We start from the raw sequence: 27,265 nt of genomic DNA on the forward strand, positions 1-27,265 counted from the left end.
ATTACTACTGTTTTTCAGTGGCATACACACATATGCTGTGAGGGCCTGTGCACCAGTATTCAAACACCACAATTTCTCAGAGAGTTGGTGGTGGTGTGTCTACCATCTGTGAATACTTCATTTGTGTCATAAAAGCCACTACTGACTCTCAGACAGGTGTGGTGTTTGAATACTGGTGCATGGGCCCTCACAGCATATGTATGTATGCTGCTGAAAAACAGTTATAATGTTTACTAGAATTATTATATAATGGAACTATATTGCAAAATGTTTCAATTAAAAATTGAAATGTGCTCATGGACATTTTAATTTTGATTTTTTATTCCCTTTAACATAGCACTTACCTGGTTTTACAAATTCTGTTTCTGTCCCAAGACTTAAATAGCCTATTTCAAGGGAAGTATACCTCCCTACTAAACCCTCTACTCTTTGTAAAGGTGTCTCTGGTTATATTCATCATATGTTTTAGAACAGAGTTGAAGGTGTATAAGGATGGCAATGCTTTTGATGTATGAATAGCCATTGGGGACATTTATAAAAGTTTATTTTATAAATATGACATGTTTGGTTTCGATTTTTCCTACACTGCAAAATGTCAAGTACATTATAGCAACTATCTATCATTTGGCAAATGGCAGGAACTTGTGTAAAAAAACACAGGGCTAGAATACGAGTAGAGCAATAGTTTGCGCTTGTGTTCGAACGTTCGTAATGTCACGGTAACAAATAGACTTTTGAACGTTATGAATGCAAAATCACATTCCCCAATAGACGTTAATGAAGCAGAAAAAGTTGGCAGAAAAAAAACTAACACCCACAAGTCGCGCAAACACGGTCACAGTTATTTAAAAGTGCAACATAAGAAGATAATACTCCATATTTCATAATCCAATGTTCTGCACATAGCAGAATATGTTCTATTTATTCCTAAAGAGATATTTAAATATATATCTGATGGATTTCTGCACACATATAGAAATGCAAATACATTTCTATATACTGTATATATATGTGTATATATATATATACCTACATACACATACACACATATATATATATATAAATACATACATATACACACACACACACACATATATATATATAAATTCCAGAATTTAGCACTCACTGTTCCTCATGATCAACTGCAGGGTGCCATCTAGAAATATTTAGAATTATGGATCCAAAAGATACAGTCGCCGTAATGTGAAAAAATATACAGTATTTATTTCATTTGAAATAAATATATTTTTTCACATTACGGCAAGTGCATCTTTTGGATCCATAATTTTATATATATATATATATATATATATATATATATATATATATATATATTTATTTAACAATAAATATCTGAGGAAGGTCTGAGGAAGGGGATACGGTCCCCGAAATGTTACATTAAAGGCAGGTTTTCTGCAAAAGACCAGCGAGTGTAAGCCATCGTTTATTGTTAGTTGTTTTTTGTTTGCACCCTGGCAAGTTGGTTTGAAGTGAGAGTGCTCTCCATTTGCTAAAGTATATATATATATAAAAAATAAAAAAAAATATATATATATATATAAAATATATCCCTTTTGTAGTCTTTTTTTTCTAACATCTGAGACCTCATCCCTTATAACTTTTTTATGCATTTTTAAAAAAAATATTTTTAATTAGATAGTGTTGTTATGAGTATAACTGTATTTTTAAATGCATTTTTGACACCTTTTTGTCAAGCGTAACAGTCAAGCACAGCTCTGAGGTCTAGCAGTCAATCTAGCATATATCATGATTGCGCTTACTTGTTCACATTTACTTTTAATTTGCAATATGACCAACATTATCTTTCATTCAAATGGCCGGGGAAACACAATATCACTTGCATGCAAAATATAGCGCGCCACTCATAGTCTTGCACACAGTTTGAATTCAATTATTAGTAAATGTTATCATAAACACAACAGAACGTTTAGGCTTTAATCAATATTTATAAAGGCATGCAAGGTAAACATATGCTGCATTATTCATCATATTAAAGGGCCATAATACCCAAATGTTTAAACACTTGAAAGTGATGCAGCATAGCTGTAAAAAGCTGATTAGAAAATATCACCTGAACATCTCTATGTAAAAAAGAAAGATATTTTACCTCAAAAGTTCCTCAGTAGCCACCTCCTATTGTAAAGGATTTCTAAGCAGCATATTAGTATGTCTGTCCTAGGACAGCTGAAGGGATGAGCTTCGTGCACTCTCATATTATTTCACCAATCAGGTAAAGGAAGCTTACTATGAAATCTCATGAGAGTTAAGTCAAATCTCATGAGATCACAGTAAGAGTTCATGACCTCAGCACTGCTGATGCTGATTGGCTGCTGTTCATTTCTTCATTTTTTTACCTGCAGCTGGGAGCAGCTGAGTATAACTTTTTACACAGAACTTACTCTGGTGAGCTGAGGAAATTGTGAGATAAAATATCTTCCTTTTTTACATAGAGATGCTCAGGTGATATTTTCCTGTCAGCTTTTTACAGTTATACTGCATCAGTTTCAAGTGATTTAGCATATGAGTATTATGTCCCTTTAAATGTACCTAAATACAAAATATACAAAACATTTAAATGCAAAAGATTGCTAAATATGACATACATGACCTCATAAATATATATATTTTTCAGAAAGAAGAAATTCACAAACGCAGGCACATTCATATACATATACACATGCACACTCACAAGCACATATGCACACCCACACTCACATATGTTACTAAACTGAAGTTTTTAAATAATATTGGCATCTACATATGTGTTGGCATTTTAACACAAAGTAATAATTAGATAGATAGAAAGATAGATAGATAGATAGATAGATAGATGATAGATAGATAGATAGTAGATGGAAAAAAAACAATACAAAAGCAATCTTCCAAAAATTCTTCAGTAAGTATATCCAATAGTTGCAACTTGCTTGTAGTTAACCTTCAGAGGATTAAACTTTGGTCTCCAGATTCCAAACCGATATCCTTACCACTGGGATACAACAGGATTCTTGTAATGGAAATTTGTATCCAATAATTGTAGCTTGCTTGCAGTTAACATCAAAGAGAAAATGACAACCAAAAGTGCAACACAGTACAAAACAGAGCCCAAATTATAAACCCTTGTTAAAACACACTCATGCGGCCTTGAACTACACTAGCTCAAAGATTAGCCATTTCTGTATAAATCACACCGGCCAAACAGAAACTGGAGATCAAATATTCATTTATTCCACAATTTAAAAGTATAAAAGTCACTCAGGGCACAAATATTGACACAAAAAGCAACACAATACCACAATAGAAACAGTGTTCAAAAGCTCACAGGAACCGAGTGTAAAGAGGTGAGAGTTTCTTAGAATGTGATTCTGTTAATATGGTTCAAAAGCTCAATAGTTCTCAGGAACCGAGTGTAAAGAGGTGAGAGTTTCTTAGAATGTGATGGTGTTAATATGGTTCAAGAGCTCAATAGTTCACAGGAACCGAGTGTAAAGAGGTGAGAGTTTCTTAGAATGTGATTCTGTTAATATGGTTCAAAAGCTTAATAGTTCACAGGAACCGAGTGTAAAGAGGTGAGAGTTTCTTAGAATGTGATGGTGTTAATATGGTTCAAGAGCTCAATAGTTCACAGGAACCAAGTGTAAAGTGGTGAGAGTTTCTCAGAATATTATTGTGGTCATATGATGTCCCTTCTTGATCACCAGGAAGGAATACCATATGACCACTTGCAGTGAGTTCTGTTGTAGCACAGTGGTAAGATTATAGGTTTGGCATCTGGAGACCAGGGTTAACTACAAGCAAGTAGCAACTATTGGATATACTTACTGAAATATATTTGGAAGTTTAATACATGTCTCAGATGCATTTAAATGTTTCTTTATTTATATAAGGGCTTTATGTGCACAGTTTATTTTCATTTTGTTTTTCATTTAATTATATTATTTTTGAGAATACACACTGTTTGACATATAGACAGATAGAAAGAAAAAGAATGACAGGAAACAGAAATGAAAGGTGCACCAGGTTCATTCTATTGTCTGAGAAATCAGGAGGTAAGGTGAGAACACCTGCTGACAGCGGGTTTATAGAACTATTTTTCAATTTCAGCTTTGTTTTCCACTTAAGAACAGCTCACTTCAAAATTCAAGTGAATTTATTCTGCTAATTCAAGCATGGCATGTTCTGTTCACTAGTTGTCAAAACAGCTGGACAAGAGGATAACATGAATTTAAAAGCATTAGAAATAAATGACTGGCACACAATGGACTGTATATGCCCACATTGTGGCAATTAATAGGATCGGCTTCTAAATTCAGATTAAAATATCTAGAAATGCCAGAAGATGTTAATATAAATGCACATAAGTGTAAAAACAAGTACAAAAAAAAGACTTTAAAGAAAATATAAAGTTGCAGTTGACCAGTTAGCAATTTAGTTCTGAAATATTACAGCCTGGATAATAACTACTGATGGATACTTGGTTACTATGGTAAATATTTTTGAAAACATGCAGAAAATGGAAACATTAATTTGCATAGAAACATAAAAACATAGAATTCGACGGTAGCTAAGAATCACAAAGGCCCATTAAGTCTACCCATATTATGTTACTTTTTTCGTAGGATAGCCTTATGTATGTCCCAGGCATTTTTTGATTACTTTACAGTCTTTGTGTTTACCACCTCAAATGGAAGTTTATTTCATTAATCCACCACCCTTTCTGTAAAAAAAAAAATGCTTCCTCAAATTTCTCCTGAATCTGCTACCCTCTAACTTTAGATTGTGACCCCTTGTTTTGGCATTTATTTTTTTGTGAAAGATGCTTTCAGCTTCTATTTTATTAAGTCCCTTCATATATTTGAAGTTTTCGATCATGTCTCATATTTCCCTTCTATCCTCTAAACTATACATATTTAGATCATAGAGTCTTTCTTTGTACGTTTTATATTTTAGACCATGTGTCATTTTAGTCAGAGCCGTCTTTAATATTCACTGGACCCTGAGCAAAACATTTCTTGCCCCCCCCACCCCATGCAATTTCGCTCTCCACCCCAACATCCCAAAAAAACAACTAAATCAATGTATTTTATATATTTTTTAAAATTATTAGCCCAGCAGTGGATCATCCACTGCTGGGTTAATCATTTTAAAAACAAAATGAAATAAATTGCAATATTTGAAACTGGACCTAAGCAGTACTAATAAGTAAATAAATATATAAATTCCTCCACTGTGGATTAATTTAATATTCTTTTGAATGTGATTCTGGTGTGAGGTTAGCTGGTTAAAGAGATTTAGGGCAGCCAACAGGAGCAAAGCAAGGTAAAGACTGAGGAGGAAGCATGGAGGTGCAGACAAATATATGTTTACTGACTGGAACAGTAGAGCTACTATGGGAAACTGTAAAATCTGCGATAGAGAAAACAAAAACTATAAAAATAAACCTTACATTAATGTGTGAAGTATCAGCATGACACTATGGCCTCTATTTATCAAGGTCTGTCGGACCTGATCTGACAGTGCGGATCAGGTCCGACAGACCTCGCTGAATATGGCGAGCAATACGATCACCGTATTCAGCATTGCACCAGCAGCTCACAAGAGCTGCTGGTGCAACACCGCCCCCTGCAGACTCGCGGCCAATAGGCCGCCAGCAGGGGGGTATCAATCAACCCGATCATACTCTATCGGGTTGATTTCTGGCTCAGAGCAGGCGGACAGGTTATGGAGCAGCAGCCTTTGTGACCGCTGCTTCATAACTGCTGTTTCTGGCTAGTCTGTAGGCTCGCCAGAAACACGGGGCATCAAGCTCCATTCGGAGCTTGATAAATATGCCCCTATACATCAGCCACAGCAGCACATGTCACTTATTTGCTAGGAACAAGTTCCCTCTCACCCTGCACTAGACAATGCTGCATTGGGAGGGGCATGTGTGCACTAACTTATTCTTCCCACTGACACCTTTCTACAAAGCACTGTTCCCCTAAAAAACTTCAGTTACTTGATCTTAGGGCCACAGCAGAAAGAGCAGGGCTAAGGGGACCAGCAACTGGATGCTGTCTGCACAAGGCTACATGGATACAGTGTGAGATCAGTCACACAGCCTCAAGACTGAAGAGAGCAGTGTATGCAGCTGCACAGATGCTCAAATCCTCACGTGCCTGCCACTCCAGCTTTCTGCAGCATGCACCTACAGTCAGCCCTACCCAGAAACAATCCCCACCACCAGAGCAGTTACCTGGTAACAGTGGTAACCCCAGTAAGACCTTTTCTGATGCAGTGGGAATGGCTGGATGCCGAGTTAGGGCTTTGCATTCAGTGCTGCACAGTGCACATCTAAAACAGCACATGGCAATAGCTTGGCATGTCACATGACACCGGCACGGTCTGGCACAGTTTTAAAAAAAAAAATATATATATAAGCAGAGTACTTTTGGCTGTGACAGTATTAGGACTGAATGTGTGTGTTCCCCATGTCACATCAACAGTCTGGTATGAAACATTTTTTTTTTTTTTTTGTAGGACTCTTGGGCCCCTCAACAGAGACTGGGCCCTGGGCAGCTGCCCCTTTTGCCCTGTGTTAAAGACGGTCCTGATTTTAGTAGCCCTTCTTTGGACAACTTCTAGTTTTTTTATAATTAAATAATTATGCGTAATTAAAGTTTAATAAAAATATTATATAATCAATTCAAAATAGTGACCACGTCATTGGTCAGGTAACTTATTGCTAATTGCTGGGAAAACATCTATGGTACTTTGTTTGCTGGCCCAGATCAAAGCCTAGTATTGTAACCACAGCTTGCTTTGTAATCTCACATATAAATTTCATCTCAATCTACTAAATTTACATCTTAAACAAAGAAAAAAGAGTAGAGGTAGCACTATTTAATGCTGTAATAACCAGAGTTACATTTCAAATGTGACCCACTAGGCTCTTGTAATGAAAAAAAATTGCCTGATATTAATAATCAGATAGACACAGGCTGGAGGCATTACAGAACCTCCACGTTATATTCATCTGAAGCTGCAAAGAAATTTATCTAAAACCCATAAATAAGATGCAGAACACAAGATTCAAGTTTCTTAGTTTCATTTTTTTAATTTGAATAGTCATGTAGCAAAGAACAGACTTAAATATCCAGAGCTTACAATTAGATTTTTAGGTATTTTATGATAGTGTAATAATCATTTGGACTAACAGTTTGATTTTAGACATATTTAACCTGTGCCTGCAATGGATTAGTAGCCTACTTCTGTATGTAAACAAATCATACAATGTAGTTTCTAAAGGGGTTATGAAAGGTCAAGATAGCTCAAAAATATATCAGTTAACAACATATATAAGGCAGCCATTATGTTTATTAATGGTTATGCACAAAGGAAATAAAAATAAAGGATATACAGAAGTGAACAAAGCTTACATAGGGACAGGGCTCCATTTATCGATTTCCAGTTGGACAAAGTTCTCGTCTGGTCCTGCTTCTAACTGCATAAACAATTGCTTGTGCAACTGTGTCATCTGCTCTTGCACAACGAAATTGCACAAGAACAAGTCTTGTCAACCATCCCAATTGGATGTAAAGTTTTTATCTATCGTTTCAAACCCACTTCCAAAAGCCAGCAATGCTCGAGAACCAAAGCTGCATTTGTAGCTTCATAAATGGGGCCCCTAGAACTTATGCAGTATAATTGTTTGTGTTGCATTTGTATATATAGAACAGTTTGACTTTGAGTAACCTTAACCACTTAGCAGCAAGATGTAGCAGCAGATACATGGTTATGGACATTTTTATGTATCATAAACTTTATTTATTTTTTCAGTCATGAGTGAAGAAGCAGAAAAATCCCAAATTTATTCTTTTTCTTAATGTAAATTCCCCCATTCTATTACCACCTAAATCAATTGGAACCTTCTGTTGTTAAATGAAAAGATCATGTGCGTGTGCAGTGTTTTTTTTTTGGGGGGGGGGGGTTTTGGGGTGGGATTAAGTTGCTTGCCTGCAGAATAATATGACAGATTTTACAATGTTTAAGTTTTAAATTTCTATTAAGAGACAACTGAAACAAGAAATTTCCTGACTGCCATTTTTCACCATTTAATATATAATACAGCTCAAAGTACTCAAAGTATGATAAATAGGATGTACATTTAAATGAAACTAAATGTAGTTGCATATAAATTATAGTCATAAATATACAGTACTTTTTGGTTCTTAAACACATAAAATATTTAAATGCATAAAGTAATTGGTATCATTTTTTGAATAGCTGCATTCTTAGAAATACAGTTATTAAAGCAAGCAAATAAAAGCAATATTGAACTGCTGAATAATAAAGTAGAAAAAAAAGCATTAAATATGAATGATATTGCAATATCTTGAGAGTGGAATTTGATTTAAAATAAAATATAAGTTGTAGCTAACATAACTGGCATTTGTAAAAGGGATTTGCAATTAAAAAAAAATAAAAAAGATACTTTTGCCTGAAAAAGTATTGTATAGTTTAAAAAGCTTATACATAGTTACTAACACAAATATTCCAGAGCATTATCATTCCTTAATCTGATGAAAGAACAGAGCGTGGGGAAAGATTCACAAAGACTCACAATACTTTAACGTGATGTAGAGTTGCAGACAATTTTTTACATAAATGTACAGTCTCTCACAAAAGTGAGTACACCCTTCAAATTTTTGTAAATATTTTATTAAATCTTTTCATGTGACAACACTGAAGAAATGAAACTTTGCTACAATGTAAACTATAGAGTGTACAGCCTGTATAACAGTGTAACTTTGCTGTCCCCTCACAATAACTCAACACACAGCCATTAATGTCTAAACCGTTGGCAACAAAAGTGAGTACACCCCTAAGTGGAAATGTCCAAATTGTGCCCAATTAGCCATTTTCTCTCCCCAGTGTCATGTGACTCATTAGTGTTACAAGGTCTCAGGAGTGAAAGGGGAGCAGAAGTGTTAAATTTGGTGTTATAGCTCTCACACTCTCTCATACTGGTCACTGGAAGTTCACATGGCACCTCATGGCAAAGAACTCTCTGAGGATCTGAAAAAAAGAATTGTTGCTCTACATAAAGATGGCCTAGGCTATAAGAAGATTGCCAAGACCCTGAAACTGAGCTGCAGCACGGTGGGCAAGACCATACAGCAGTTTCACAGGACAGGCTCCACTCAAAACAGGCCTCGCCATGGTCGACCAAAGAAGTTGAGTGTAAGTGCTCAGCGTCATATCCAGAGATTGTCTTTGGGAAATAGACATATGAGTGCAAAATTGAGCTCCATACCGCACTCCAATACCAGCGCTGCTTAAGTCAGCAGTGAGCTGGTTGTACGTGCTTGTGCACGATTTCCACATAGACAACAATGGGGAGAGCCGGCTGAGAAAAAGTCTAACACCTGCAATAAAGCAGCGTAAAGCTCCATAACACAGCCCCATTGATTCCTATGGGGAAACACATTTTATCTTTACACCTAACACCCTAACATAAACCCTGAGTCTAAACACCCCATATCTTACACTTATTAACCCCAAATCTTCCGCTCCGGACATCAACGCCACTATAATAAAATTATTAACCCCTAAACTGCCGCACTCCCGCATTGCAAACATTAGTTAAATATTATTAACCCCTAATCTGCTGTCCCTAACATCGCCGCCACCTACCTACATTTATTAACTGCTAATCTGCCGCCCCAACGTCGCCGCCACTATACTATATTTATTTACCCCTAAACCTAAGTCTAACCCTAACACCCCCTAACTTAAATATAATTAAAAGAAATCTAATTAAAACCTACTATTAATAGCTAAATAATTACTATTTAAAACTAAATACTTACCTATAAAATAAACCCTAAGCTAGCTACAATATAACTAATAGTTACATTGAATTGAAGCTTAGGGTTTATTTTTATTTTACAGGCAAGTTTGTATTTATTTTAACTAGCTAGAATAGTTACTAAATAGTTATTAACTATTTCCTAACTACCTGGCTAAAATAAATACAAATTTACCTGTAAAATAAAACCTTACCTAAGTTACACTAACACCTATCACTACACTACAATTAAATAAATTACCTAAATTAAATACAATTAACTAAATTAAATACAATTAACTAAATTAAATACAAATACCTACATTACAAAAAACAAACAAACACTAAATTACACAAAAAAACAAAACAAATTACAAGATATTTAAACTAATTACACCTAATCTAATAGCCCTATCAAAATAAAAAAGCCCCCCAAAATAAAAAAAACCCTAGCCTAAACTAAACTACCAATTGCCCTTAAAAGGGCCTTTTGCGGGGCATTGCCCCAAAGAAATCAGCTCTTTGACCTGAAAAAAAATAAAATACAAACAACCCCCCAACAGTAAAACCCACCACCCACACAATGAAACCCCCCAAATAAAACCCTAACTAAAAAACTAAGCTCCCCATTGCCTTGAAAAGGGCATTTGTATGGGCATTGCTCTAAAAAAAGGGCATTTAGCTCTATTGCGGCCCAAACCCTAAGCTAAAAATAAAACCCACCCAATAAACGCTTAAAAAAATTAACACTAACCCCTGAAGATCCACTTACAGTTTTGAAGAGCCGACAACCATCCTCAACGAAGCTGGGAGAAGTCCTCAACAAAGCGGCAAGAAGTCCTCAATGAAGCCGGGAGAAGTCTTCATCCAAGCCGGGAGAAGTGGTCCTATAGACGGGCAGAAGTCTTTATCCAGACGGCATCTTCTATCTTCATCCATCCGGTGCGGAGTGGGTCCATCTTCAAGACATCTGGCGCGGAGCATCCTTTTCCAATGAAGTCTTCTTCCAGAATGAATGTCTCTTTAAGTGACGTCATCCAAGATGGCATCCCTTAGATTCTGATTGGCTGAGAGAATTCTATCAGCCAATCGGAATTAAGGTTGAAAAAATCCTATTGGCTGATGCAATTGAGCTCGCATTCTATTGGCTGATTGGAACAGCCAATAGAATGCGAAGGCCCTATTTTTGTATTCTAAACAATATTAACCCTTTAAGTGATCATGATAATGACACATGCTTGTGAGCCACACAATGCCGTTAGTGCAGATGACAACCTTGTGTTGACATACTGGGAGGGAGGGGGTTACTTTTGGAGATGCGCCCTCTGTTTGGGTGGCTTATGAGTCAGCATTTATTAGGCCTCTGGTGGGCAATTCTGGGGATTTAAGTGATACCACCATGTTTGGGCATTTTGACATCATTTAGACCTAGAAACCAACAAGTATGAGGGATAGTAAATAAGAGAAGTGAGCTGGATGGGGGTGCTTATAAAAGTTTTAATAGCTAGGTGGTCACTGTGGTAATAATGATTACCTGGTATGAATAAATTTGCATTTATTTTGGAAGAGGTTCATGGGAGCCCCTATGTGCACATAAAAGTTTGTTTATAGTTTGTTCTTAGAATTTAGAAAACACACTCACTATTGTTTGTATTCCTATTTATTAAAATTGTAGTTCAAATATAATTTTTTTCACACATTTTGTTGTAGACTTCAGTTAGTTATCATTCATCCCCCAAGTATTTTATTATAATTTCATTTGAAAACACAAATATTACCCATAGCTCAAGCACATTGAAAACTGTTTGTCAGTTACATACTGTATGTGGAATAAGTTAGTGATGTATAGGAAATAGAGGAAAGCGAGAGAGTAAAATTGCAGGAGGGAAAAGTAATGGCTCAAATTATTATTAATATGAGCTCAAACATGAAATTCTAAGATAACAAAGATATGATAGAATTATTCTAGTCTTTGAAGTTTTTCTGTACTTTCATGTCAAGGCATAATGCGGAAATTACATTTATGTCTCTTTTCTGTGCAATCACCATAGCTTCTCCCACTAAGAGCTAGATTACAAGTGGTGCACTATTTCGCATTTTTGCTCGAGCATAACTTTTGCTAGAAGTAAGTTTTATGTACATCAGGTAGCACAAATATAATAAGTTGGAAAAAAAAGTTTGCACAAGTGAAACCCAATGTGTGCTAACTAAAGGACTTCACTTGACCGTGTAAACATATTCTCCCCATATAAGTAAAAAAAACTAACACCTATCGCTCATTTGCTAACCCGATAGGAGTTATTCATATTTTACATACCAATGCTCTTCACTTACAGAACAATATTATTTGTTATTATAAATGCACACATATATATTTCTATTTGTATATACCTAAACCTATAGGGTGATAGGGAAAATCAGACGTGGACTCCTTGCCCAGTGAAGCTTAGAGGAATATGGCTGCACCTCACTGACAAGGCCCATAGGAGGTCAAAACGATCATCTGGTGTTGTTATGTTCCTTGTTCAAAGGGGAATTGCCTGATATTTTGGGGTTGGACTGACCTTACTTTCCTTTGTGAAATGCAGAACTGGGCTAAAAGAGGCTGCTCCTAAATGGTGTCTCGCCATAGAACAAGCTACTGAGCTGTTGTTCATTCCTGGTAGAGCGTTTCTCTTTTTGTATGCATTTTATTAATATGCTTTAATATTTTAAATTTAATATTTCAAAAATGCACTTCGAGTATAGTAATTCTTCATGTGCGGTAACCCAACACTACTTTAGACCTAAATCACAAAACACAAATCTCTTTACAAACATTTCACATTCCTATGTTCTTCACATAGAAAAAAATAATAATAAAAAATAATATATATATATATATATATATAAAGTAAAATAGATTTATATACCTATATATATATATATATATATATATATATATATATATATATATATATATAGGTTTATACAAATAATATAGAAATATGTATTTACAATAAAAGTAGCATTTTCCTGTATGTGAAATATGTGAAATATACAGTAAAATCATATACATTATAGCCATTTGCAGTCAACCAGCTTGTCATATACCACCTTTTAACCCTTATAACTTGATGAAAATATTAATAAATATGAATAATTTTTAGCAGATAGTGTTTATGTTAGTGTAACTGTAATTTTCAATGTATTTATGTTGTGTTTAGTTGTGATTGCTCTTGCAATTGCATTTACTTTCAACTTGTAATACGAGTGATCTTTCTATCACACTAAAAGAGGATATTTCTTGTACACTACAGCTAGAGTTTCACTTGTAATCTAGCCTTAAATAATGTTAAAATAATATTAAATGAATTGTGGTGGCTTTTTCACTATTTAAAAAAAAAAGTATTAATTAATAACGAAAAATATTCTGCTTAACTCTTACTCACAAAGTTATTTTTGAGCTATTTCTTTTTTTTTTTTTTTTTGGGGGGGGGGGCACAATCTGGTATACAGCTGACCAGCCATAAATATTTTCTTTCTTTTTTTTATTCTTCAAACTTAGTTATTGAGATTCATTTTAATAAACAAAAAATAATATATTGTTTGCAATTTTTATGTGACTTTTAGCCATGTTTACCATCTTTCTGTAAAAGTGCATCAAGTTTTATAACAAAATACACAACAAAAATTGTTTTCATCAAGTCAAAGGTGCAAATTTCAAAAACTCATTTGAGAAACAGTTAATGGCAATTTTTTTTAGACTTATTGAAATAGTGGTGTTGAATTCTCCATATATAAAGTACAGGGATGGTTTATGTAAGCTGAATACATTAGGAAAACATTAGGTCTTTTTTTATTTATTTATTTATTTATTTTTTGTTGTTTTTATGAATGGATTGGTAAAGGACTGACTATGAAAACCTTTTAATAATCAATTGATAAGTATCGGAAGACAATTCCATTGGATCAAAAGCAATGATTTTAATTAGCTTAGATCTCATCATTATGTTGCATTCTGACTATAGGAATTTAGCTACATATTCACTTTAAATATTTATACCAAAATGCAGCTTCATTGCTAGCATAACTTAAATTCCTTATTATTAACAATCAATAGTCTTTTATCTTTGTTTACCATTCATTGTTTCATGTATATGTTTTTAATTTTGTTATTTCTTTAATTATTTTATTTTTAATAAAAAAAATTAAATTGCCTATCCCCTCTACCATTCATAATTATTAAAGCAATGCATAGAAAAGGTTAATAGAATTTTTATAAAAGAGCAATGTATGTATAGGCATAAACACGCTTTAATCGGTTGACATTTTGACCTATAAAGCTCTACTATATTTTCACTTATTTATTTATTTTTTGTTGTTTATATGAATGGATTGGTATAGGACTGACTATGAAACCTTTTAATAATCCATTGATAAGTATCGGAAGACAATTCCATTGGATCAAAATCAATGCTTTTAATTAACTTAGATCTCATCAATATGTTGCGTTCTGACTAAAGGAATTTAGCTACATATTTACTTGAAAGGCCTTCAACAAAAACATGTTAATAAATATTTATACTAAAATGCAGATTCATTGCTAGCATAACTTAAATTCCTTATTATTAAACATCAATAGTCTTTTATCTTTGCTTACCATTCATTGTTTCATGTATATATTTTAAATTTTGTTATTTATTTAATTATTTTATTTTTAATAAAAAAATTAAATTACCTATCCCATCTACCATTCATAATTCTTAAAGCAATTCCTAGAAAAGGTTAATAGAATTTTTATAAAAGAGCACTGTATTTATAGGCAGAAACACGCTTTAATCGGTTGACATTTTGACCTATAAAGCTCTACTATATTTTCACTTATATTACTGAAATATGTCCTGCACTTTTTGATCATTATTCATAAGAATCCACATTTTAACTTTTGAACAAACCTTATATATTTTTATGGTTTATTTTCTCTCTATAGTATGGGATTTATATTTGGAAAACAAACCCTCAAGAGAAAGGTTCAGTGTTTTTATCCTATTTTCAGTTGAAATAAATAATGTAGATGGTTTTGGACAAATGTGCACACTTAAGAAAAAAAGAGAAGTAAAAGTGATGGTACAGACTGCATAGTTTAAAGTAGTTATACATTTTTTACTATGTACTTATATAAAACAATTCTGAAATTATCAGATTTAATAAAACATAAGGAAGATAAATTGTGTATGTGTAGTTTGTCTTCAGTACTATCAATCAGCTAGATTACAAGTCTGTGTAGTGTTAGGATTTTTTAAATGTGTAGTTTAGTTTAATTTAATTGGTAGTTAGTTTAATTTTAGTTTAATAATTATATTAGTTTAATTGTTAGTTTAAACTTAGTTTTTTAATTTGACAGGTTTCAGCTAATAGTAATGCAAGGAACGCAATCTTCAATCGCGTACCTTGCATTGTAGATTCAGTGTATGGCAGCGACCATATGAAGAGGATGCTCCACTCTGGATGTCTTCAGGATGGACCTGCTCCGCACCCCCAGGATCAAGATAGAAGATGCCGCCTGGATGAAGATTGAAGATGCCGCCTGGATAAACACTTCTCACTACTTGGATGAGGACTTTGCCGCCGGGATGAAGATTGAAGTGGCTGCCTGGATGAAGACTTCTCGCCGCCTAGATGAGGACTTTGCTGCCGGGATAAATATTGTTCAAGCGGGACTTCAAAAACTGTAAGTGGATCGTCGGGGGTTAGTGTTAGGCTTTTTTTTAAGGTTTTTTTGGGTGGGTTTTTATTTTAGATTAGGGTTTGGACAGCAAAAGTGCTAAATGTCCTTTCAAGGGTAATGTCCAACCAAAAGCCCTTTTCAGGGAAATGGGTAACTTAGGTTTTTTAGATAGTTTTTTTATTTTGAGGGTTGGGGGGTGGGGGTTTGTAATGTTAGTGGGTGTTTGTATTTTTTTTTTACAGGTAAAAGAGCTGTTTAACATAGGGCAATGCCCTACAAAAGGCACTTTTAAGAGCCATTGGTAGTTTATTCTAGATTAGTTATTTTTATTTTGTTGTGTTTTTTTTAAAAAAAATTGGTATTAGAATAGGAATACTTTTTATTATTTTTGATCATTCGTTTGTTATTTTGTGTAATGTGTTTTTTTTTTCATTTTGGGGTGGGTTTTTACTTTTAGATTAGGGCTTGGGCAGCAAAAGAGCTAAATGCCCTTTTAAGGGCAATGCCCATACAAATGCCCTTTTCAATTTATTTAGTGGTAGTGATGTGGGAGGCTAGAGGTTTAATGGTTAATAGCTTTATTTAGTATGCGGTGATGTCAGGGAGCAGCGGAATAGGGGTTAAATGATTTATTATAGTGTGGGTGATGTTGGGGTGCACAGGAATAGTGGTTAAATAACTTTAGTATAGTGGTGGCGATATTGGGAGCGGCAGATTAGGGGTAAATAGTTTTATTTAGGTGGCAGCAATATCGGGGGCAGCAGATTAGGGGTTAATAACATTATGTAGGTGGTGGCGATGTCGGTGGGGGACATATTAAAGGTGTTTAGATTCAGGGTTTATGTTAGGGTGTTAGGTTTTAACGTTAGATTTTTTCCTGCGTTACGGAGCTTTTCTTTCTGCGATCGCAGGTGTTAGACTTTTTTCTGACCCACTCTCCCCATTGATGTCTATGGGGGAAGCGTGCACAAACACGTCAAAACAGCGCTTGTTTTTTGTACGGTATGGAGCTTAAAAGCACCATATCGCACTCACAAGCTGGGTTTTTTTTAAAACTTGTAATGGCTGCGCTATAGGGGGTTAAATTATGCATCTTTTGTTGTGTTTGTTAATTTCCCTATAGCGCGCATAGCTCGTAATCTACCAGAATGTAAATTATTCTTGAAATTTCATTTTCATGCTTACTACGTCTCCAGAAGGTCAGAAGCATGCTTCCATTGACTGTAAAGGACTGTGCAGCATTGATGCCAGATGGATTTGTGGTCTTTTTTAACTCCTTAAGCAATATGGATGTAGTTATTACTTCACAGGGTACTTTGCGTACCCTGTAGTCATACTAGCTACATCCTACCTTCTGCCTCATGCTGGGGTCCCAGCTTAAAGACTGTAACCAGAGGCATAAGGCATCTGCCTTAATATGGTAAGGGATCACTAATTGTCGGATCATTACAGACAGTGATATGGCCTTTTTCACTGTCTGTAACTATCTCCGTTGGTACCGGCCCAGCAGTGAAGTGGGGATGGAGTTGTAGTGAGGGAGAGTGTGGCCTTAAACTGCAGAAAAAAAGTTTAAGGGAGATTGAGGGAAGGGACGCTTGAGGGGAAGTAAATAAAAATCCCTACAAACTAGGTACTGGCAGACAGTTCCCAGTACCTAAGATAATGGCATCAAGTGAAGGTGGGGTTAGAAAGCTGTTTGAGATGACCAGAGAGATGTGTTGTTTGACGTAGGTTCCCTACACTACAGAAATTAAAATGAAATAATGTCCCTAAAATGCATACTTGAAGACTATTTGCCAGTACCTAAGAGGGTGGTGACCAGTGGGGGTGAGGAAGGGAAGAGAGCTTCTTGGGAGGGATCTGGTGGAGATCATGGGGGGGGGTGTCAGGTGGGAGGGTAATCTCTACATTATAGCTAAAATTAAACTTACAAGGTATCTGATTAACCCCTTCACTGCCAGGAATTTCCAAAGTATGGTGCGCAGCTGCAATTAGGGACCTTCTAATTACCAAAAACAATGACAAAGCCATGCATGTCCACTATATCTAAACAAACGTTCTGAGAGAAGCTTTTACAACCATTTGTGCTATGACTGCACAAGCGGTATGTAAATAATTTAAGTGAGAAACCCAAGGTTTGTTAAAAAGTTAAAAACATTTAAAAAAAAAATATGATAGTATTTGGTGGCGAAACATTGGCATGATATATACCGAAATGGGCCTAGATCAATACCTTGAATTGTCTACTAAAAAATATCTATATAGGTTTGATATTTATATAAAAAACAAACAAGGCTCTATTTCTTTATAAATGGAGTGATAGCAAAAATGCAAAAAATTATCCAGTATTTTGGCAAGTTTTTTTTCTGAAATTCCTGAAAACCTTAGGCAATTATTAAAGCACTTTGCACGGGGGGCTAGCAGAGGGTCCAGGAAAATAAAATAAAATACTTGCCCATATTTATACAATTTGATTTTTTTTATTATTTAATCTGTTGAAAACAATATTGTTTGCTATCACTTTAAATCTATTAGTTGTGTGTTCTTTGTTTTGATGAACAAGGTTATGTTTTTTTTTAAGTAACTAACTGAATTTGTTTAGGGTTTATATTTTAAATTTATGAAATTTCTGTACCTTCAACAATATAATTCAGCAGCTAATTGGCAAATTAAAATTAAGTGTAATTTTGGTTACTTAGTCTGCAACAATGATTCAAAACGTGTAAAACTGTGGAAGTTGGTCAGATGTATTGCCTTTCATTGTGATTTCAAAACAGTTTTAAGAAAGCAAAATTGCTGAGATAATGAATCATTGAAAAAGCTCATTAAAACATACCTGTGGGAGGTTTTTTTTGGCTATGCCTGCTGTACAATATTGCCAGCTACACAAGAAAGAAAAGAAAGGGCTATATAACAGATGTGGTTGTCTTTGTCCACAGCGACTTCTTGACACATTGACGTTATGGTATTGTAAGAATGCAATACAAGTAAGACACTCGAACACTGTCCCTTAAGGGTTTTAATATAAATTGAGTCATCATGAGGGCGATTTTATAGGTGCAACTTATTTAACTAAAGCGATTCAGCAGATCATTTGAGTCCCCAGCTATCAAAGGTTTCAGGAAAACATAACCTGCAAATTGTATTCATTAGTATTGCATTGGGTAAAATTATATTAAACATTGGTGCCAATATTCATGTTTTAGGAAGTGTTATGGCTAAAATTGATTCTATTTTGCTTCTCAGTGCACTACTATGCAAAGAATAAATCCACTACAATGTGCACAAACCTAAGGGAAATACACTAATTCTTCATGTGCGCTAACTTGACCTGAGTTATCTTAAGGTTAATTTATTAAATATAAAATATTGAAAAATATTAGTAATTAATGTAAATAATTATTATAGATGTACTGACAAATTTGAAATATTCCTTAGAATATATAAATATACATTTTACAGTAACTATAATAATCATTATTTTTTATTCATATTTTATTCAATATGTTATATTTAATATTTCAATAATACATCTTAATATAACAATTTTTTTTATCCATGTTAGACCTAAAATGCAAAACACAAAGTGGCAATAGATTCTGCAGTGCTAAAAATATGGGCCTAATATGCAAGGTAACAATTATGGGAGACAAAGGGAGAGAGGGCCCTGCCAAGAGTTTCACTGCTGTAAATCATCTCTCATGAAGTTGATGCACAAAGCAGCTGGGCTTATAAGCTTTCATTTTAAGGGGGTTCAAGGGGATGACAAAGGAGAAGAAGAACTAAGATAAGAAAACGTTAGTTTATATTGTATGCATTCATGAACAATAGATTCTTTAAGGAATGCTTGAAAGTTTGAAACTAGGGGAGAGAGTCTTGTCGGGCGAGGCAGAGAGATCCACAAGATAGGGCCAAGCTAGCCCTTTGTCTTGTAACCACAATCATATATAGAAGGATTTCTAAGCTCCAATTAACCACAATCATGTACAGAAGGATTTCTAAGCTTCAACTTACTTTCTTCTAGGCTCTTTGCAACATACATTGGATTATTGTAATGGTTATAAATTCTCTCATGCATGTTAAGGTGCAGCAGCAATTTACAAAACGCAACTGGGAGTTACAATGACTCCTAGAACAGCACTCAAGTATAGCTAATTGTGTGATGGATTGTAAAAACTGTGAGAATTAGAGCATGTCTTTTTTTGCTATAATGGCCCTTCAAAGGGTCATTAAACACTAAATACATTTAATAAACATAGTATACTATTGAGGTTATTCCCTGTCTCCCTCTAGTGTTGGGTGCAGCTCTAGTGTTGGGTGCCAGCTTTCATTAAAATCATCACAATGGTGTCTTCAGGTGCAGCTTCAGGTTTTATTTAAAATACAGCTCAACGCGTTTCTGCTAAAAGAAGCCTTTATCAAGAGCATAGATCAAGTTAAAACAAGATCAAGTTAAAACAATTTCTGGAGATAAATATTTGTTCCAGAAATTGGTTTAACTTTATGCTCTTGATAAAGGCTTCTTTTAGCCGAAACGAGTTGAGCTGTATTTTAAATAAAACCTGAAGCTGCACCTGAAGACACCTTTATGATGATTTTAATGAAAGGCTTATTTTAACTGCAATCTCGTATAGTATAACCAGTTTGTGTGCCTACCACATTGTCTGAAATCTGCTACACTATTGTGAGCTCTTTTATTTTGGATGTGAAAGCAACAAGGTTGACTCAGAGGACGTGGGCAGCTTGGTTCCCTGGAGGTAACACAGCACCGCCACTTTCAACATTTTCTGCTTCTATACATGGTTTGGAAGAACCGGGGCTGGAAGCAAGCACCTGAAGGGAAGTGCTAACATTGCTTCATACTTTATCCTCTCTAGTATATCTTTCATGGCCTTTCAGTGCTGGCATGTTTGAAATATATGAGATAGGAGCGCCTAAGGAACAGGACCAATCCTGCTGCTAATACAGTTGATCCCCTCAGGAACCCCCCCCCCCCTCAGGAAAAAACAAAATGACAAGCAAAACAGTAGGTTAAGCAATGATAAAAGCACAAATATGAGGTAAAATCATATAAGATAGGGTATATAAAAGGTATTTATTGTTTTAAAAAGAAGTGCATATTTGCAAGGTATACAATGAATCAAGTAGATATAGGGACGTCTCCCAAAAAAAAATCATGAACAGTAATAAAAACAGCAATATAAAATATCAGCATATATAAAAACAAGTGTGGATGACAAAATGAGCAACTCAAAGAACAGAACTAGTGTGGAAAACAAAGTCAAATAATTGCCTCAATCGCCCAGAAGCGAAAGTATGTAGAAGGATGTGAATCCTATATGAGAGTTAGTACAAATTTCCCCTCGGCAGACAGATCAGACAGCATCCAGAGGGGATACAAAGAACAGGGGGACAAGAGGTTACCTTGGTCATTTTGGATGTAAGTTGATCTGTGAACCTCTATGTCTTCGATTTGTTTGCAAGCACTCCCAGTGTGCATGGGCAGTGTCTGTCCGGTAACAACTGTAAATCACCCGACTCACCTCTGCACATCAGAGGTCAGAGATCAGATTTTTAGTAGCTATGTTAGCTGGGCGGAATCCGCTGGTACCAATAGATACAGTTTGCAGCACTCCTGATGTTGGGTCCGGTTGGCTTGTGAATAATGTCAAACACCTCCCTTTGCCCAATCCTCTGGACTCCTCAGGGTTGGTGTGTACTCTATGGTGCGAGGTTGCAGTTAGTGTTAAATACCTTGAATCCGAAATAAAACTTGGAATAAAAAGTCAAAGAATATGACTGGAAGTAGCAACAAGTCCTGGTCAATGCATTTACCAAGACATGTACATACTGCTCACTTCCTGGTTTACAAAGGCCTCCTTTGCTTTTGATTGGATGATTTTCTCTCCTCCTTTCTTTTAGTTTAAGATGGACTTCATGCAATGTGGAATTATGAGGATCTTCCTAAGTACATAAAATATATTGCTGTCATATAAAAAGATTTACTCAATAAATATGATAAAAATATTCTTGTATTGCTATGATCATTTTGTCATCGTATTGGTCACATATAGATATACAATGTGCAACTGAGTATATATGTACATATATAATACATTTATAATAGAGAAAGATCAATGAAGGGAATCATTAGAGTATAGTATACAGCTTAGCATAAATGGTTCTTAAGGAGTATGTGTAGTTGGTGTAGAGTATAGTGGTATAAGAGATCTAAATTTAGGATAAACATATAGCTAGGGATATTTAGAATATACATTGGAAAATGTGAGGGTACTAATATAATCCTGTGTGGAAAACTGTAAGTCTTATATGAAGGGAGAGATATCAATTTTGGAATATAAACCTTTTGGGTGCAATGTATCTAGTTTATATATCATCTCCGCTTCATCTTTAAGCAGTTTTTTTCCCAATTCCCCCCTCTCCAATTTGGTTGTATTGCCTCAATACTGGAGGTCTTTGAGATTATTATTATGTACCTCCCTAAAGTGGCTATAGATACAGGTATCCAAATTACCCCTGTCTATGCAGGACAGATATTCCCTAATCCTTTTACGTAATGTTCTGGTCGTTTCACCTATATAGAGTTTTTTACATGAAAACTCAATTGCATAGATAATGCCTTTGTCTTGGCATCTAATCATGTCCCTAATAGTATGTTCAAAATTATTGGAACTTGATTTAAGAAATTCAGTGCTGGCATGTTTGCACATGTGCAGCAACTCTCCTTCAGATACTTTCAGTGTAACGCCAGTCCCTAAATGGTAGCACCTATAATTAGTGAGAGGTGCATGAAATGTGTTTAGTGTTGTTAAGGGAAAGAAAAACATTTTTTACATATGTAAATGTAGAGCTTTCATATACATGATACATTTATTTTAATAAAATGCCCCTTTAAGGCAAAAGTTATTGAAATCCAGGGAGCTTCCATTATCTATTTTAACATTTTCAGCAATTTCAAACACATGTGAATCCTGAATTACAACTTCTAATTGATGATATCTTCAAGGCATATACTTCAGACTTGAACGATTGCATATGATTAATAATGCCTGTATCCTGAATTAATCAATGTAAATAAAAGGTGACAGATTCACAAAGTATTCAGAAATTATAATAAAAATATGACAAGGTCATAACTAAATTGACATTAAAGTATTTTTTATATGGCATAAAATATACTGTATCAGCAAATGCACTCTGCATTCAAACATATCTTCAATTAAAATACATTTTAAAATCATGTTGAAAACCCATGAATTTTTTTTTCCTTATATCCTTAACTATGGTAAATTAAGGATTTCTTCACTATGTAGGATGTTGTAGGAGCACAGGTAAAATAATCAGATATTTAGCAAATATAGTTGTTAATCTTAGACCTTTTCTCCAGATACTCTCCCTCCCGTACCCGTAACTCTGCTCATGACCTCCTCCTCTCCTCCTCTCATGTTACCTCCTCACACTCACGTTTACAGGACTTCTCCAGACAGGGTCTCATCTTGTGGAACTCTCTGCTTCGTTCCACAAGACTCTCTCCTAGTTTTGAAAACTTCAAGAGCTCCCTAAAGACTCTACTGTTCAGGGATGCATACAACCTACACTAACCTTTCTTTATTCCAGTTCCTCTCCTCCATTGCTATCCCTTGAACCCCCATAGCGTGTACGCCTAAGAATCCAGCTGTTTGTAGATCACCTTCTTAAGAGCTGACTACAATAGTGCGACTCTTGGCAGGGCCCTCTACCCTATAAATGTTCTGTTGTATTCCACCTATGTTTATAGCGCTGCAGAATATGTTGGCGCTCTACAAATAACCAATAATAATAATGTGTTCTCACCCAAGGTAATCCTAAAAATCTGGCCTTTTCATATAGCCTAAGGACTGGAATTGAGGAACACTGTTCAGAAATACAGACAATAATATTTTTAAGATAGGTGTCATTTAAAACAGGAGAAAGATGTTTGTTAATTGTCTAGAACCTATATATACATATATATATATATATATATATATATATATATATATATATATATATATATATATATATATATATATATATATATATATATATATATATTATTTTGCATTAGAGTATCTCATTCAATTATTAAGCTGCATGCTATCTATAAGTGTTATACATATTAGATTATGTTTGTCTGAATCACCTTTGTGTATAACACCTATGTTTTCTTATTCCCTTAGGTACCATTTCTGTCAATACTTTACGGATACCCTATACAGCCCCTGGTGAAAGTGAGATACTTGATCTTGATGATGACTTATATTTGGGAGGTTTACCTGAAAATAAAGCTGGTCTCGTGTTCCCAACTGAGGTATGGACAGCGCTTCTTAACTACGGATATGTTGGATGCATCAGAGACTTGTTTATTGATGGCCAGAGCAAAGACATTCGCCAGATTGCTGAAATTCAAAGTACAGCTGGTGTGAAACCTTCCTGTTCAAGAGAAACAGCCAGACCATGTATTAATAACCCTTGTAAAAATAATGGTGCATGTAGAGATGGATGGAACCGATATGTCTGTGATTGTTCTGGTACTGGGTACCTGGGTCGTTCATGTGAGAGAGGTGAGTGTTAGATTTTCTCTATATTTCATTATGAGTATGTTCATGTTTCCTGTTTGTTTATGTTCTTACAAATATGCTTTGGTTACTGAATAGAGAGGTGTTGTATGGGTTACAGCAATTACCCATTCATGTCTTTTTTTTCATGTTTCAAAAACAATGCAGCTCTCTTTGGCTGTGAGCAAAAAGAAAACATAATGGGCATCTTTTTGTTCTATCACAAAAATAAATACCTGTTCAATTGATTTGCTTAAAACAACAACATGCAGATTCAGAATAATAATTGTAGTGAGGCTATTACATATTGCATTGATATGAAAAATCTAAGTAGATAATTCCACAATATCAAATAAATATTGTTAGATAAATGTATTATTATTGTTTTTCTTTGTGCTTCCATTTAATTTTATTGGTTCATCAACTGTTTAGATTTCATGGATATTGAATCCTCTTATAATACTTGGTAAAATTATAGCAAATTTTTAGGTTACAAGTGGAGCGCAAATATTTGTGCCCGAGCGAAATGGGGTTTATTGTGAGGGTTTGCGCTCATCGGGCTTACCGCTCATATTACGAGTTGAAAGTAAATGCGATCGATTGAGCACAATCATGATTTACCCCAGAATGATTAGTGTGACTTCAGAGCTTTGATTAACTGTTTCGCAAAACATAAAAGTTTCACAAAAAACATTAAAAATGCATTACAGAGTATAGTTACATTTATAATAACAATATCTAATAAAAAATATTAAAAAAAAAAATATTGCATAAAAAACTTATAAAGGCTCAAACAAATGAGGGCTTTTACATAGACATACATACATATAAATCTCTAAATACATATATATATATATATATATATGTGTGTGTGTGTGTTTATACAGATATATTTATGTATTTATATGTATTTACAGACATATATACACATAAATACATATAAACACATACAGTATATAGACATATGTAGAAGTGCATTGAAGCCATTTGCAGTTAAGTAGATTAAAACATTTAAAAGCATTTTTATGCAATATTCATATTTAAAGGACCAGTCAATACTTTAGATTTGCATAATCAACAAATACAAGATAACAAGACAATGCAATAGCACATAGTATGAACTTCAAATGAGTAGTAGAATATGTCTATATGTCTGATTGAGTTATTGGGAGCCCGGTAAATATCAATGTGCTACGTGCACTGAAGAGGATAAAATCTGTCTTGAAGAAGGCTTTTGAATGGGCCGAAACATCGACAGCTGTTTTTTGAAAATAAAGATTGTATTCTTGTACCTGTTCTACAAGCCCTGTGAGTGCCCTTCATCCACAAAGCTAACATATATATATATATATATATATATATAGTATAGTATATATATGTGTGTGTATATATATATATATATATATATATATACTGTATACAGGTGTCCCTCGCTTTACAACGGTTCAATTTACACCATTTTAGAATAACAACCTTTTTTCCAGTCATGTGATTGCTATTGAAAATCATTGAAACAGTGCATTTATTAAAATAGCCAGTAAGTGGCGCTGTCCGCTTGTGTTGCAGCAAAGCCAAGCAATCTGAAATTAATCAGTTTAACCAGACCTGAGCTATAGAGCAGATTTCAAAGGAACAAGATCTTCCTGTCTATAAATTAGTCCAGATTGGAATGCATAGAAAGAACTGTTTGCAGAAAAATGCAAGTGAAGTCTGTGTTGTGTGATTATTTTATTAGGTTTATGATGCTGTTTAGCAAATGATTTTGTTCATTTAACTTAGTTTAATTATATATTCTGTGTTGTGTGATTATTTTATTAGGTTTATAATGCTGTTTAGCATTTAAAGTCTTCATTTCAAAGCTTTAAAAATAATGTATTATGTGTTACTTATGACAATTTTGATAGAGACCTGGAACCTATCTCCCTCACTTCCCTTTGACTTACATTATAAACTGGGTTTCAGTTTACAACAGTTTCGATTTACAACCATTCCTTCTGGAACCTAACCCCGGCGTAAACTGAGGGCTACCTGTATTTATATATATACTGTATATTTATATATATATATATATATATATATATATATGTGTGTGTGTGTGTATATATCTATACCTACAGTATATATAATCATGTACCATCAGATATATGTAGAAATATGTATTTATGAATAAATAGAACATATTCTGCTATGTGCAAAACATTGGAATGTAGAATATTCATATTTTCGGTCTAGTGTGGGCCTTGTTAGTCAGTGAGGTGCAGCCATAACCCTCTAGGCACACTGAGCAACGGGTCCACGTCTGAAATACCAGGCAATCCCTCTCTGAACAAGGGAAACGGCAAAACCCCAGACGTACATTTCTACCTAGTGTGGGCCTCGTCAGTGAGGTGCAGCCATAACCCTCTAGGCACACTGAGCAACGCATCCACGTCTTGATTCCCGCATCACACTTAGGGAGACTTCCCTAAGTGTCATAATTTGCATAAATTAAAAGAGAGAAGCGCTCAACCTGGGAACGCAACAATAGCATAATAGCTTGTTCTATGGCTAGTTACCACCCCAGAAGCAGCCTCTTTTTGCTCAACATGTTCCTTTCACAGAGAATAACTTTCCTGAGGCATATCAGTCTGATCCTGACTTAATAGTGCAGTCCAACCCCCGAAATACCAGGCAATCCCTCTCTGAACAAAGGAAATGGCAAAACCCCAGACGCACGTTTCGGTCTAGTGTGGGCCTTGTCAGTAAGGTGCAGCGATAACCCTCTAGGCACACTGAGCAAAGGGTCCATGTCTGGATTCCCGCATCACACTTAGGGAGACTTCCCTAAGTGTCATAATTTGTGTTTACACTGGCAAACACTCATTAAAATATGACATATATATATGTATGTGTGTGTGTGTGTGTGTGTGATTGGGTTTGCACATGGGTTAGGGAGTTAGTTTTCTTTCTTCCACTTTTCGTAATTTATTGAAGTCTATGGAAGAATACTTTAATGTATTCTCAATATTCTGAGTCGACTTTTTGCGTGTGGTAGGTTAGCCATACCTGAGTGTTGAAATGTGTTTTCATTTTCTTCTCAAATGTTTTCCATTCTTTTGAGTCCTTCAAATT

General features: G+C 34.8%; 1 protein-coding gene across 4 annotated transcripts in view; it reads left to right on the forward strand.

Moving 5' to 3' along the window:
• The window catches only part of NRXN1 (neurexin 1), a 2,027,363-nt gene that overhangs the window by 907,373 nt on the left and 1,092,725 nt on the right, over positions 1–27,265 (forward strand). For all 4 annotated transcript variants that reach the window (XM_053712207.1, XM_053712206.1, XM_053712209.1 and 1 more), the window contains one exon: positions 23,777–24,160. In XM_053712207.1, coding sequence (XP_053568182.1) covers positions 23,777–24,160 — 384 coding nt within the window. The remainder of the gene's footprint in view (positions 1–23,776; positions 24,161–27,265) is intronic.

The sequence above is a fragment of the Bombina bombina genome, chromosome 4 (genome assembly GCF_027579735.1).
Source record: "Bombina bombina isolate aBomBom1 chromosome 4, aBomBom1.pri, whole genome shotgun sequence".
Classification (NCBI taxonomy): Eukaryota; Metazoa; Chordata; class Amphibia; order Anura; family Bombinatoridae; genus Bombina; species Bombina bombina.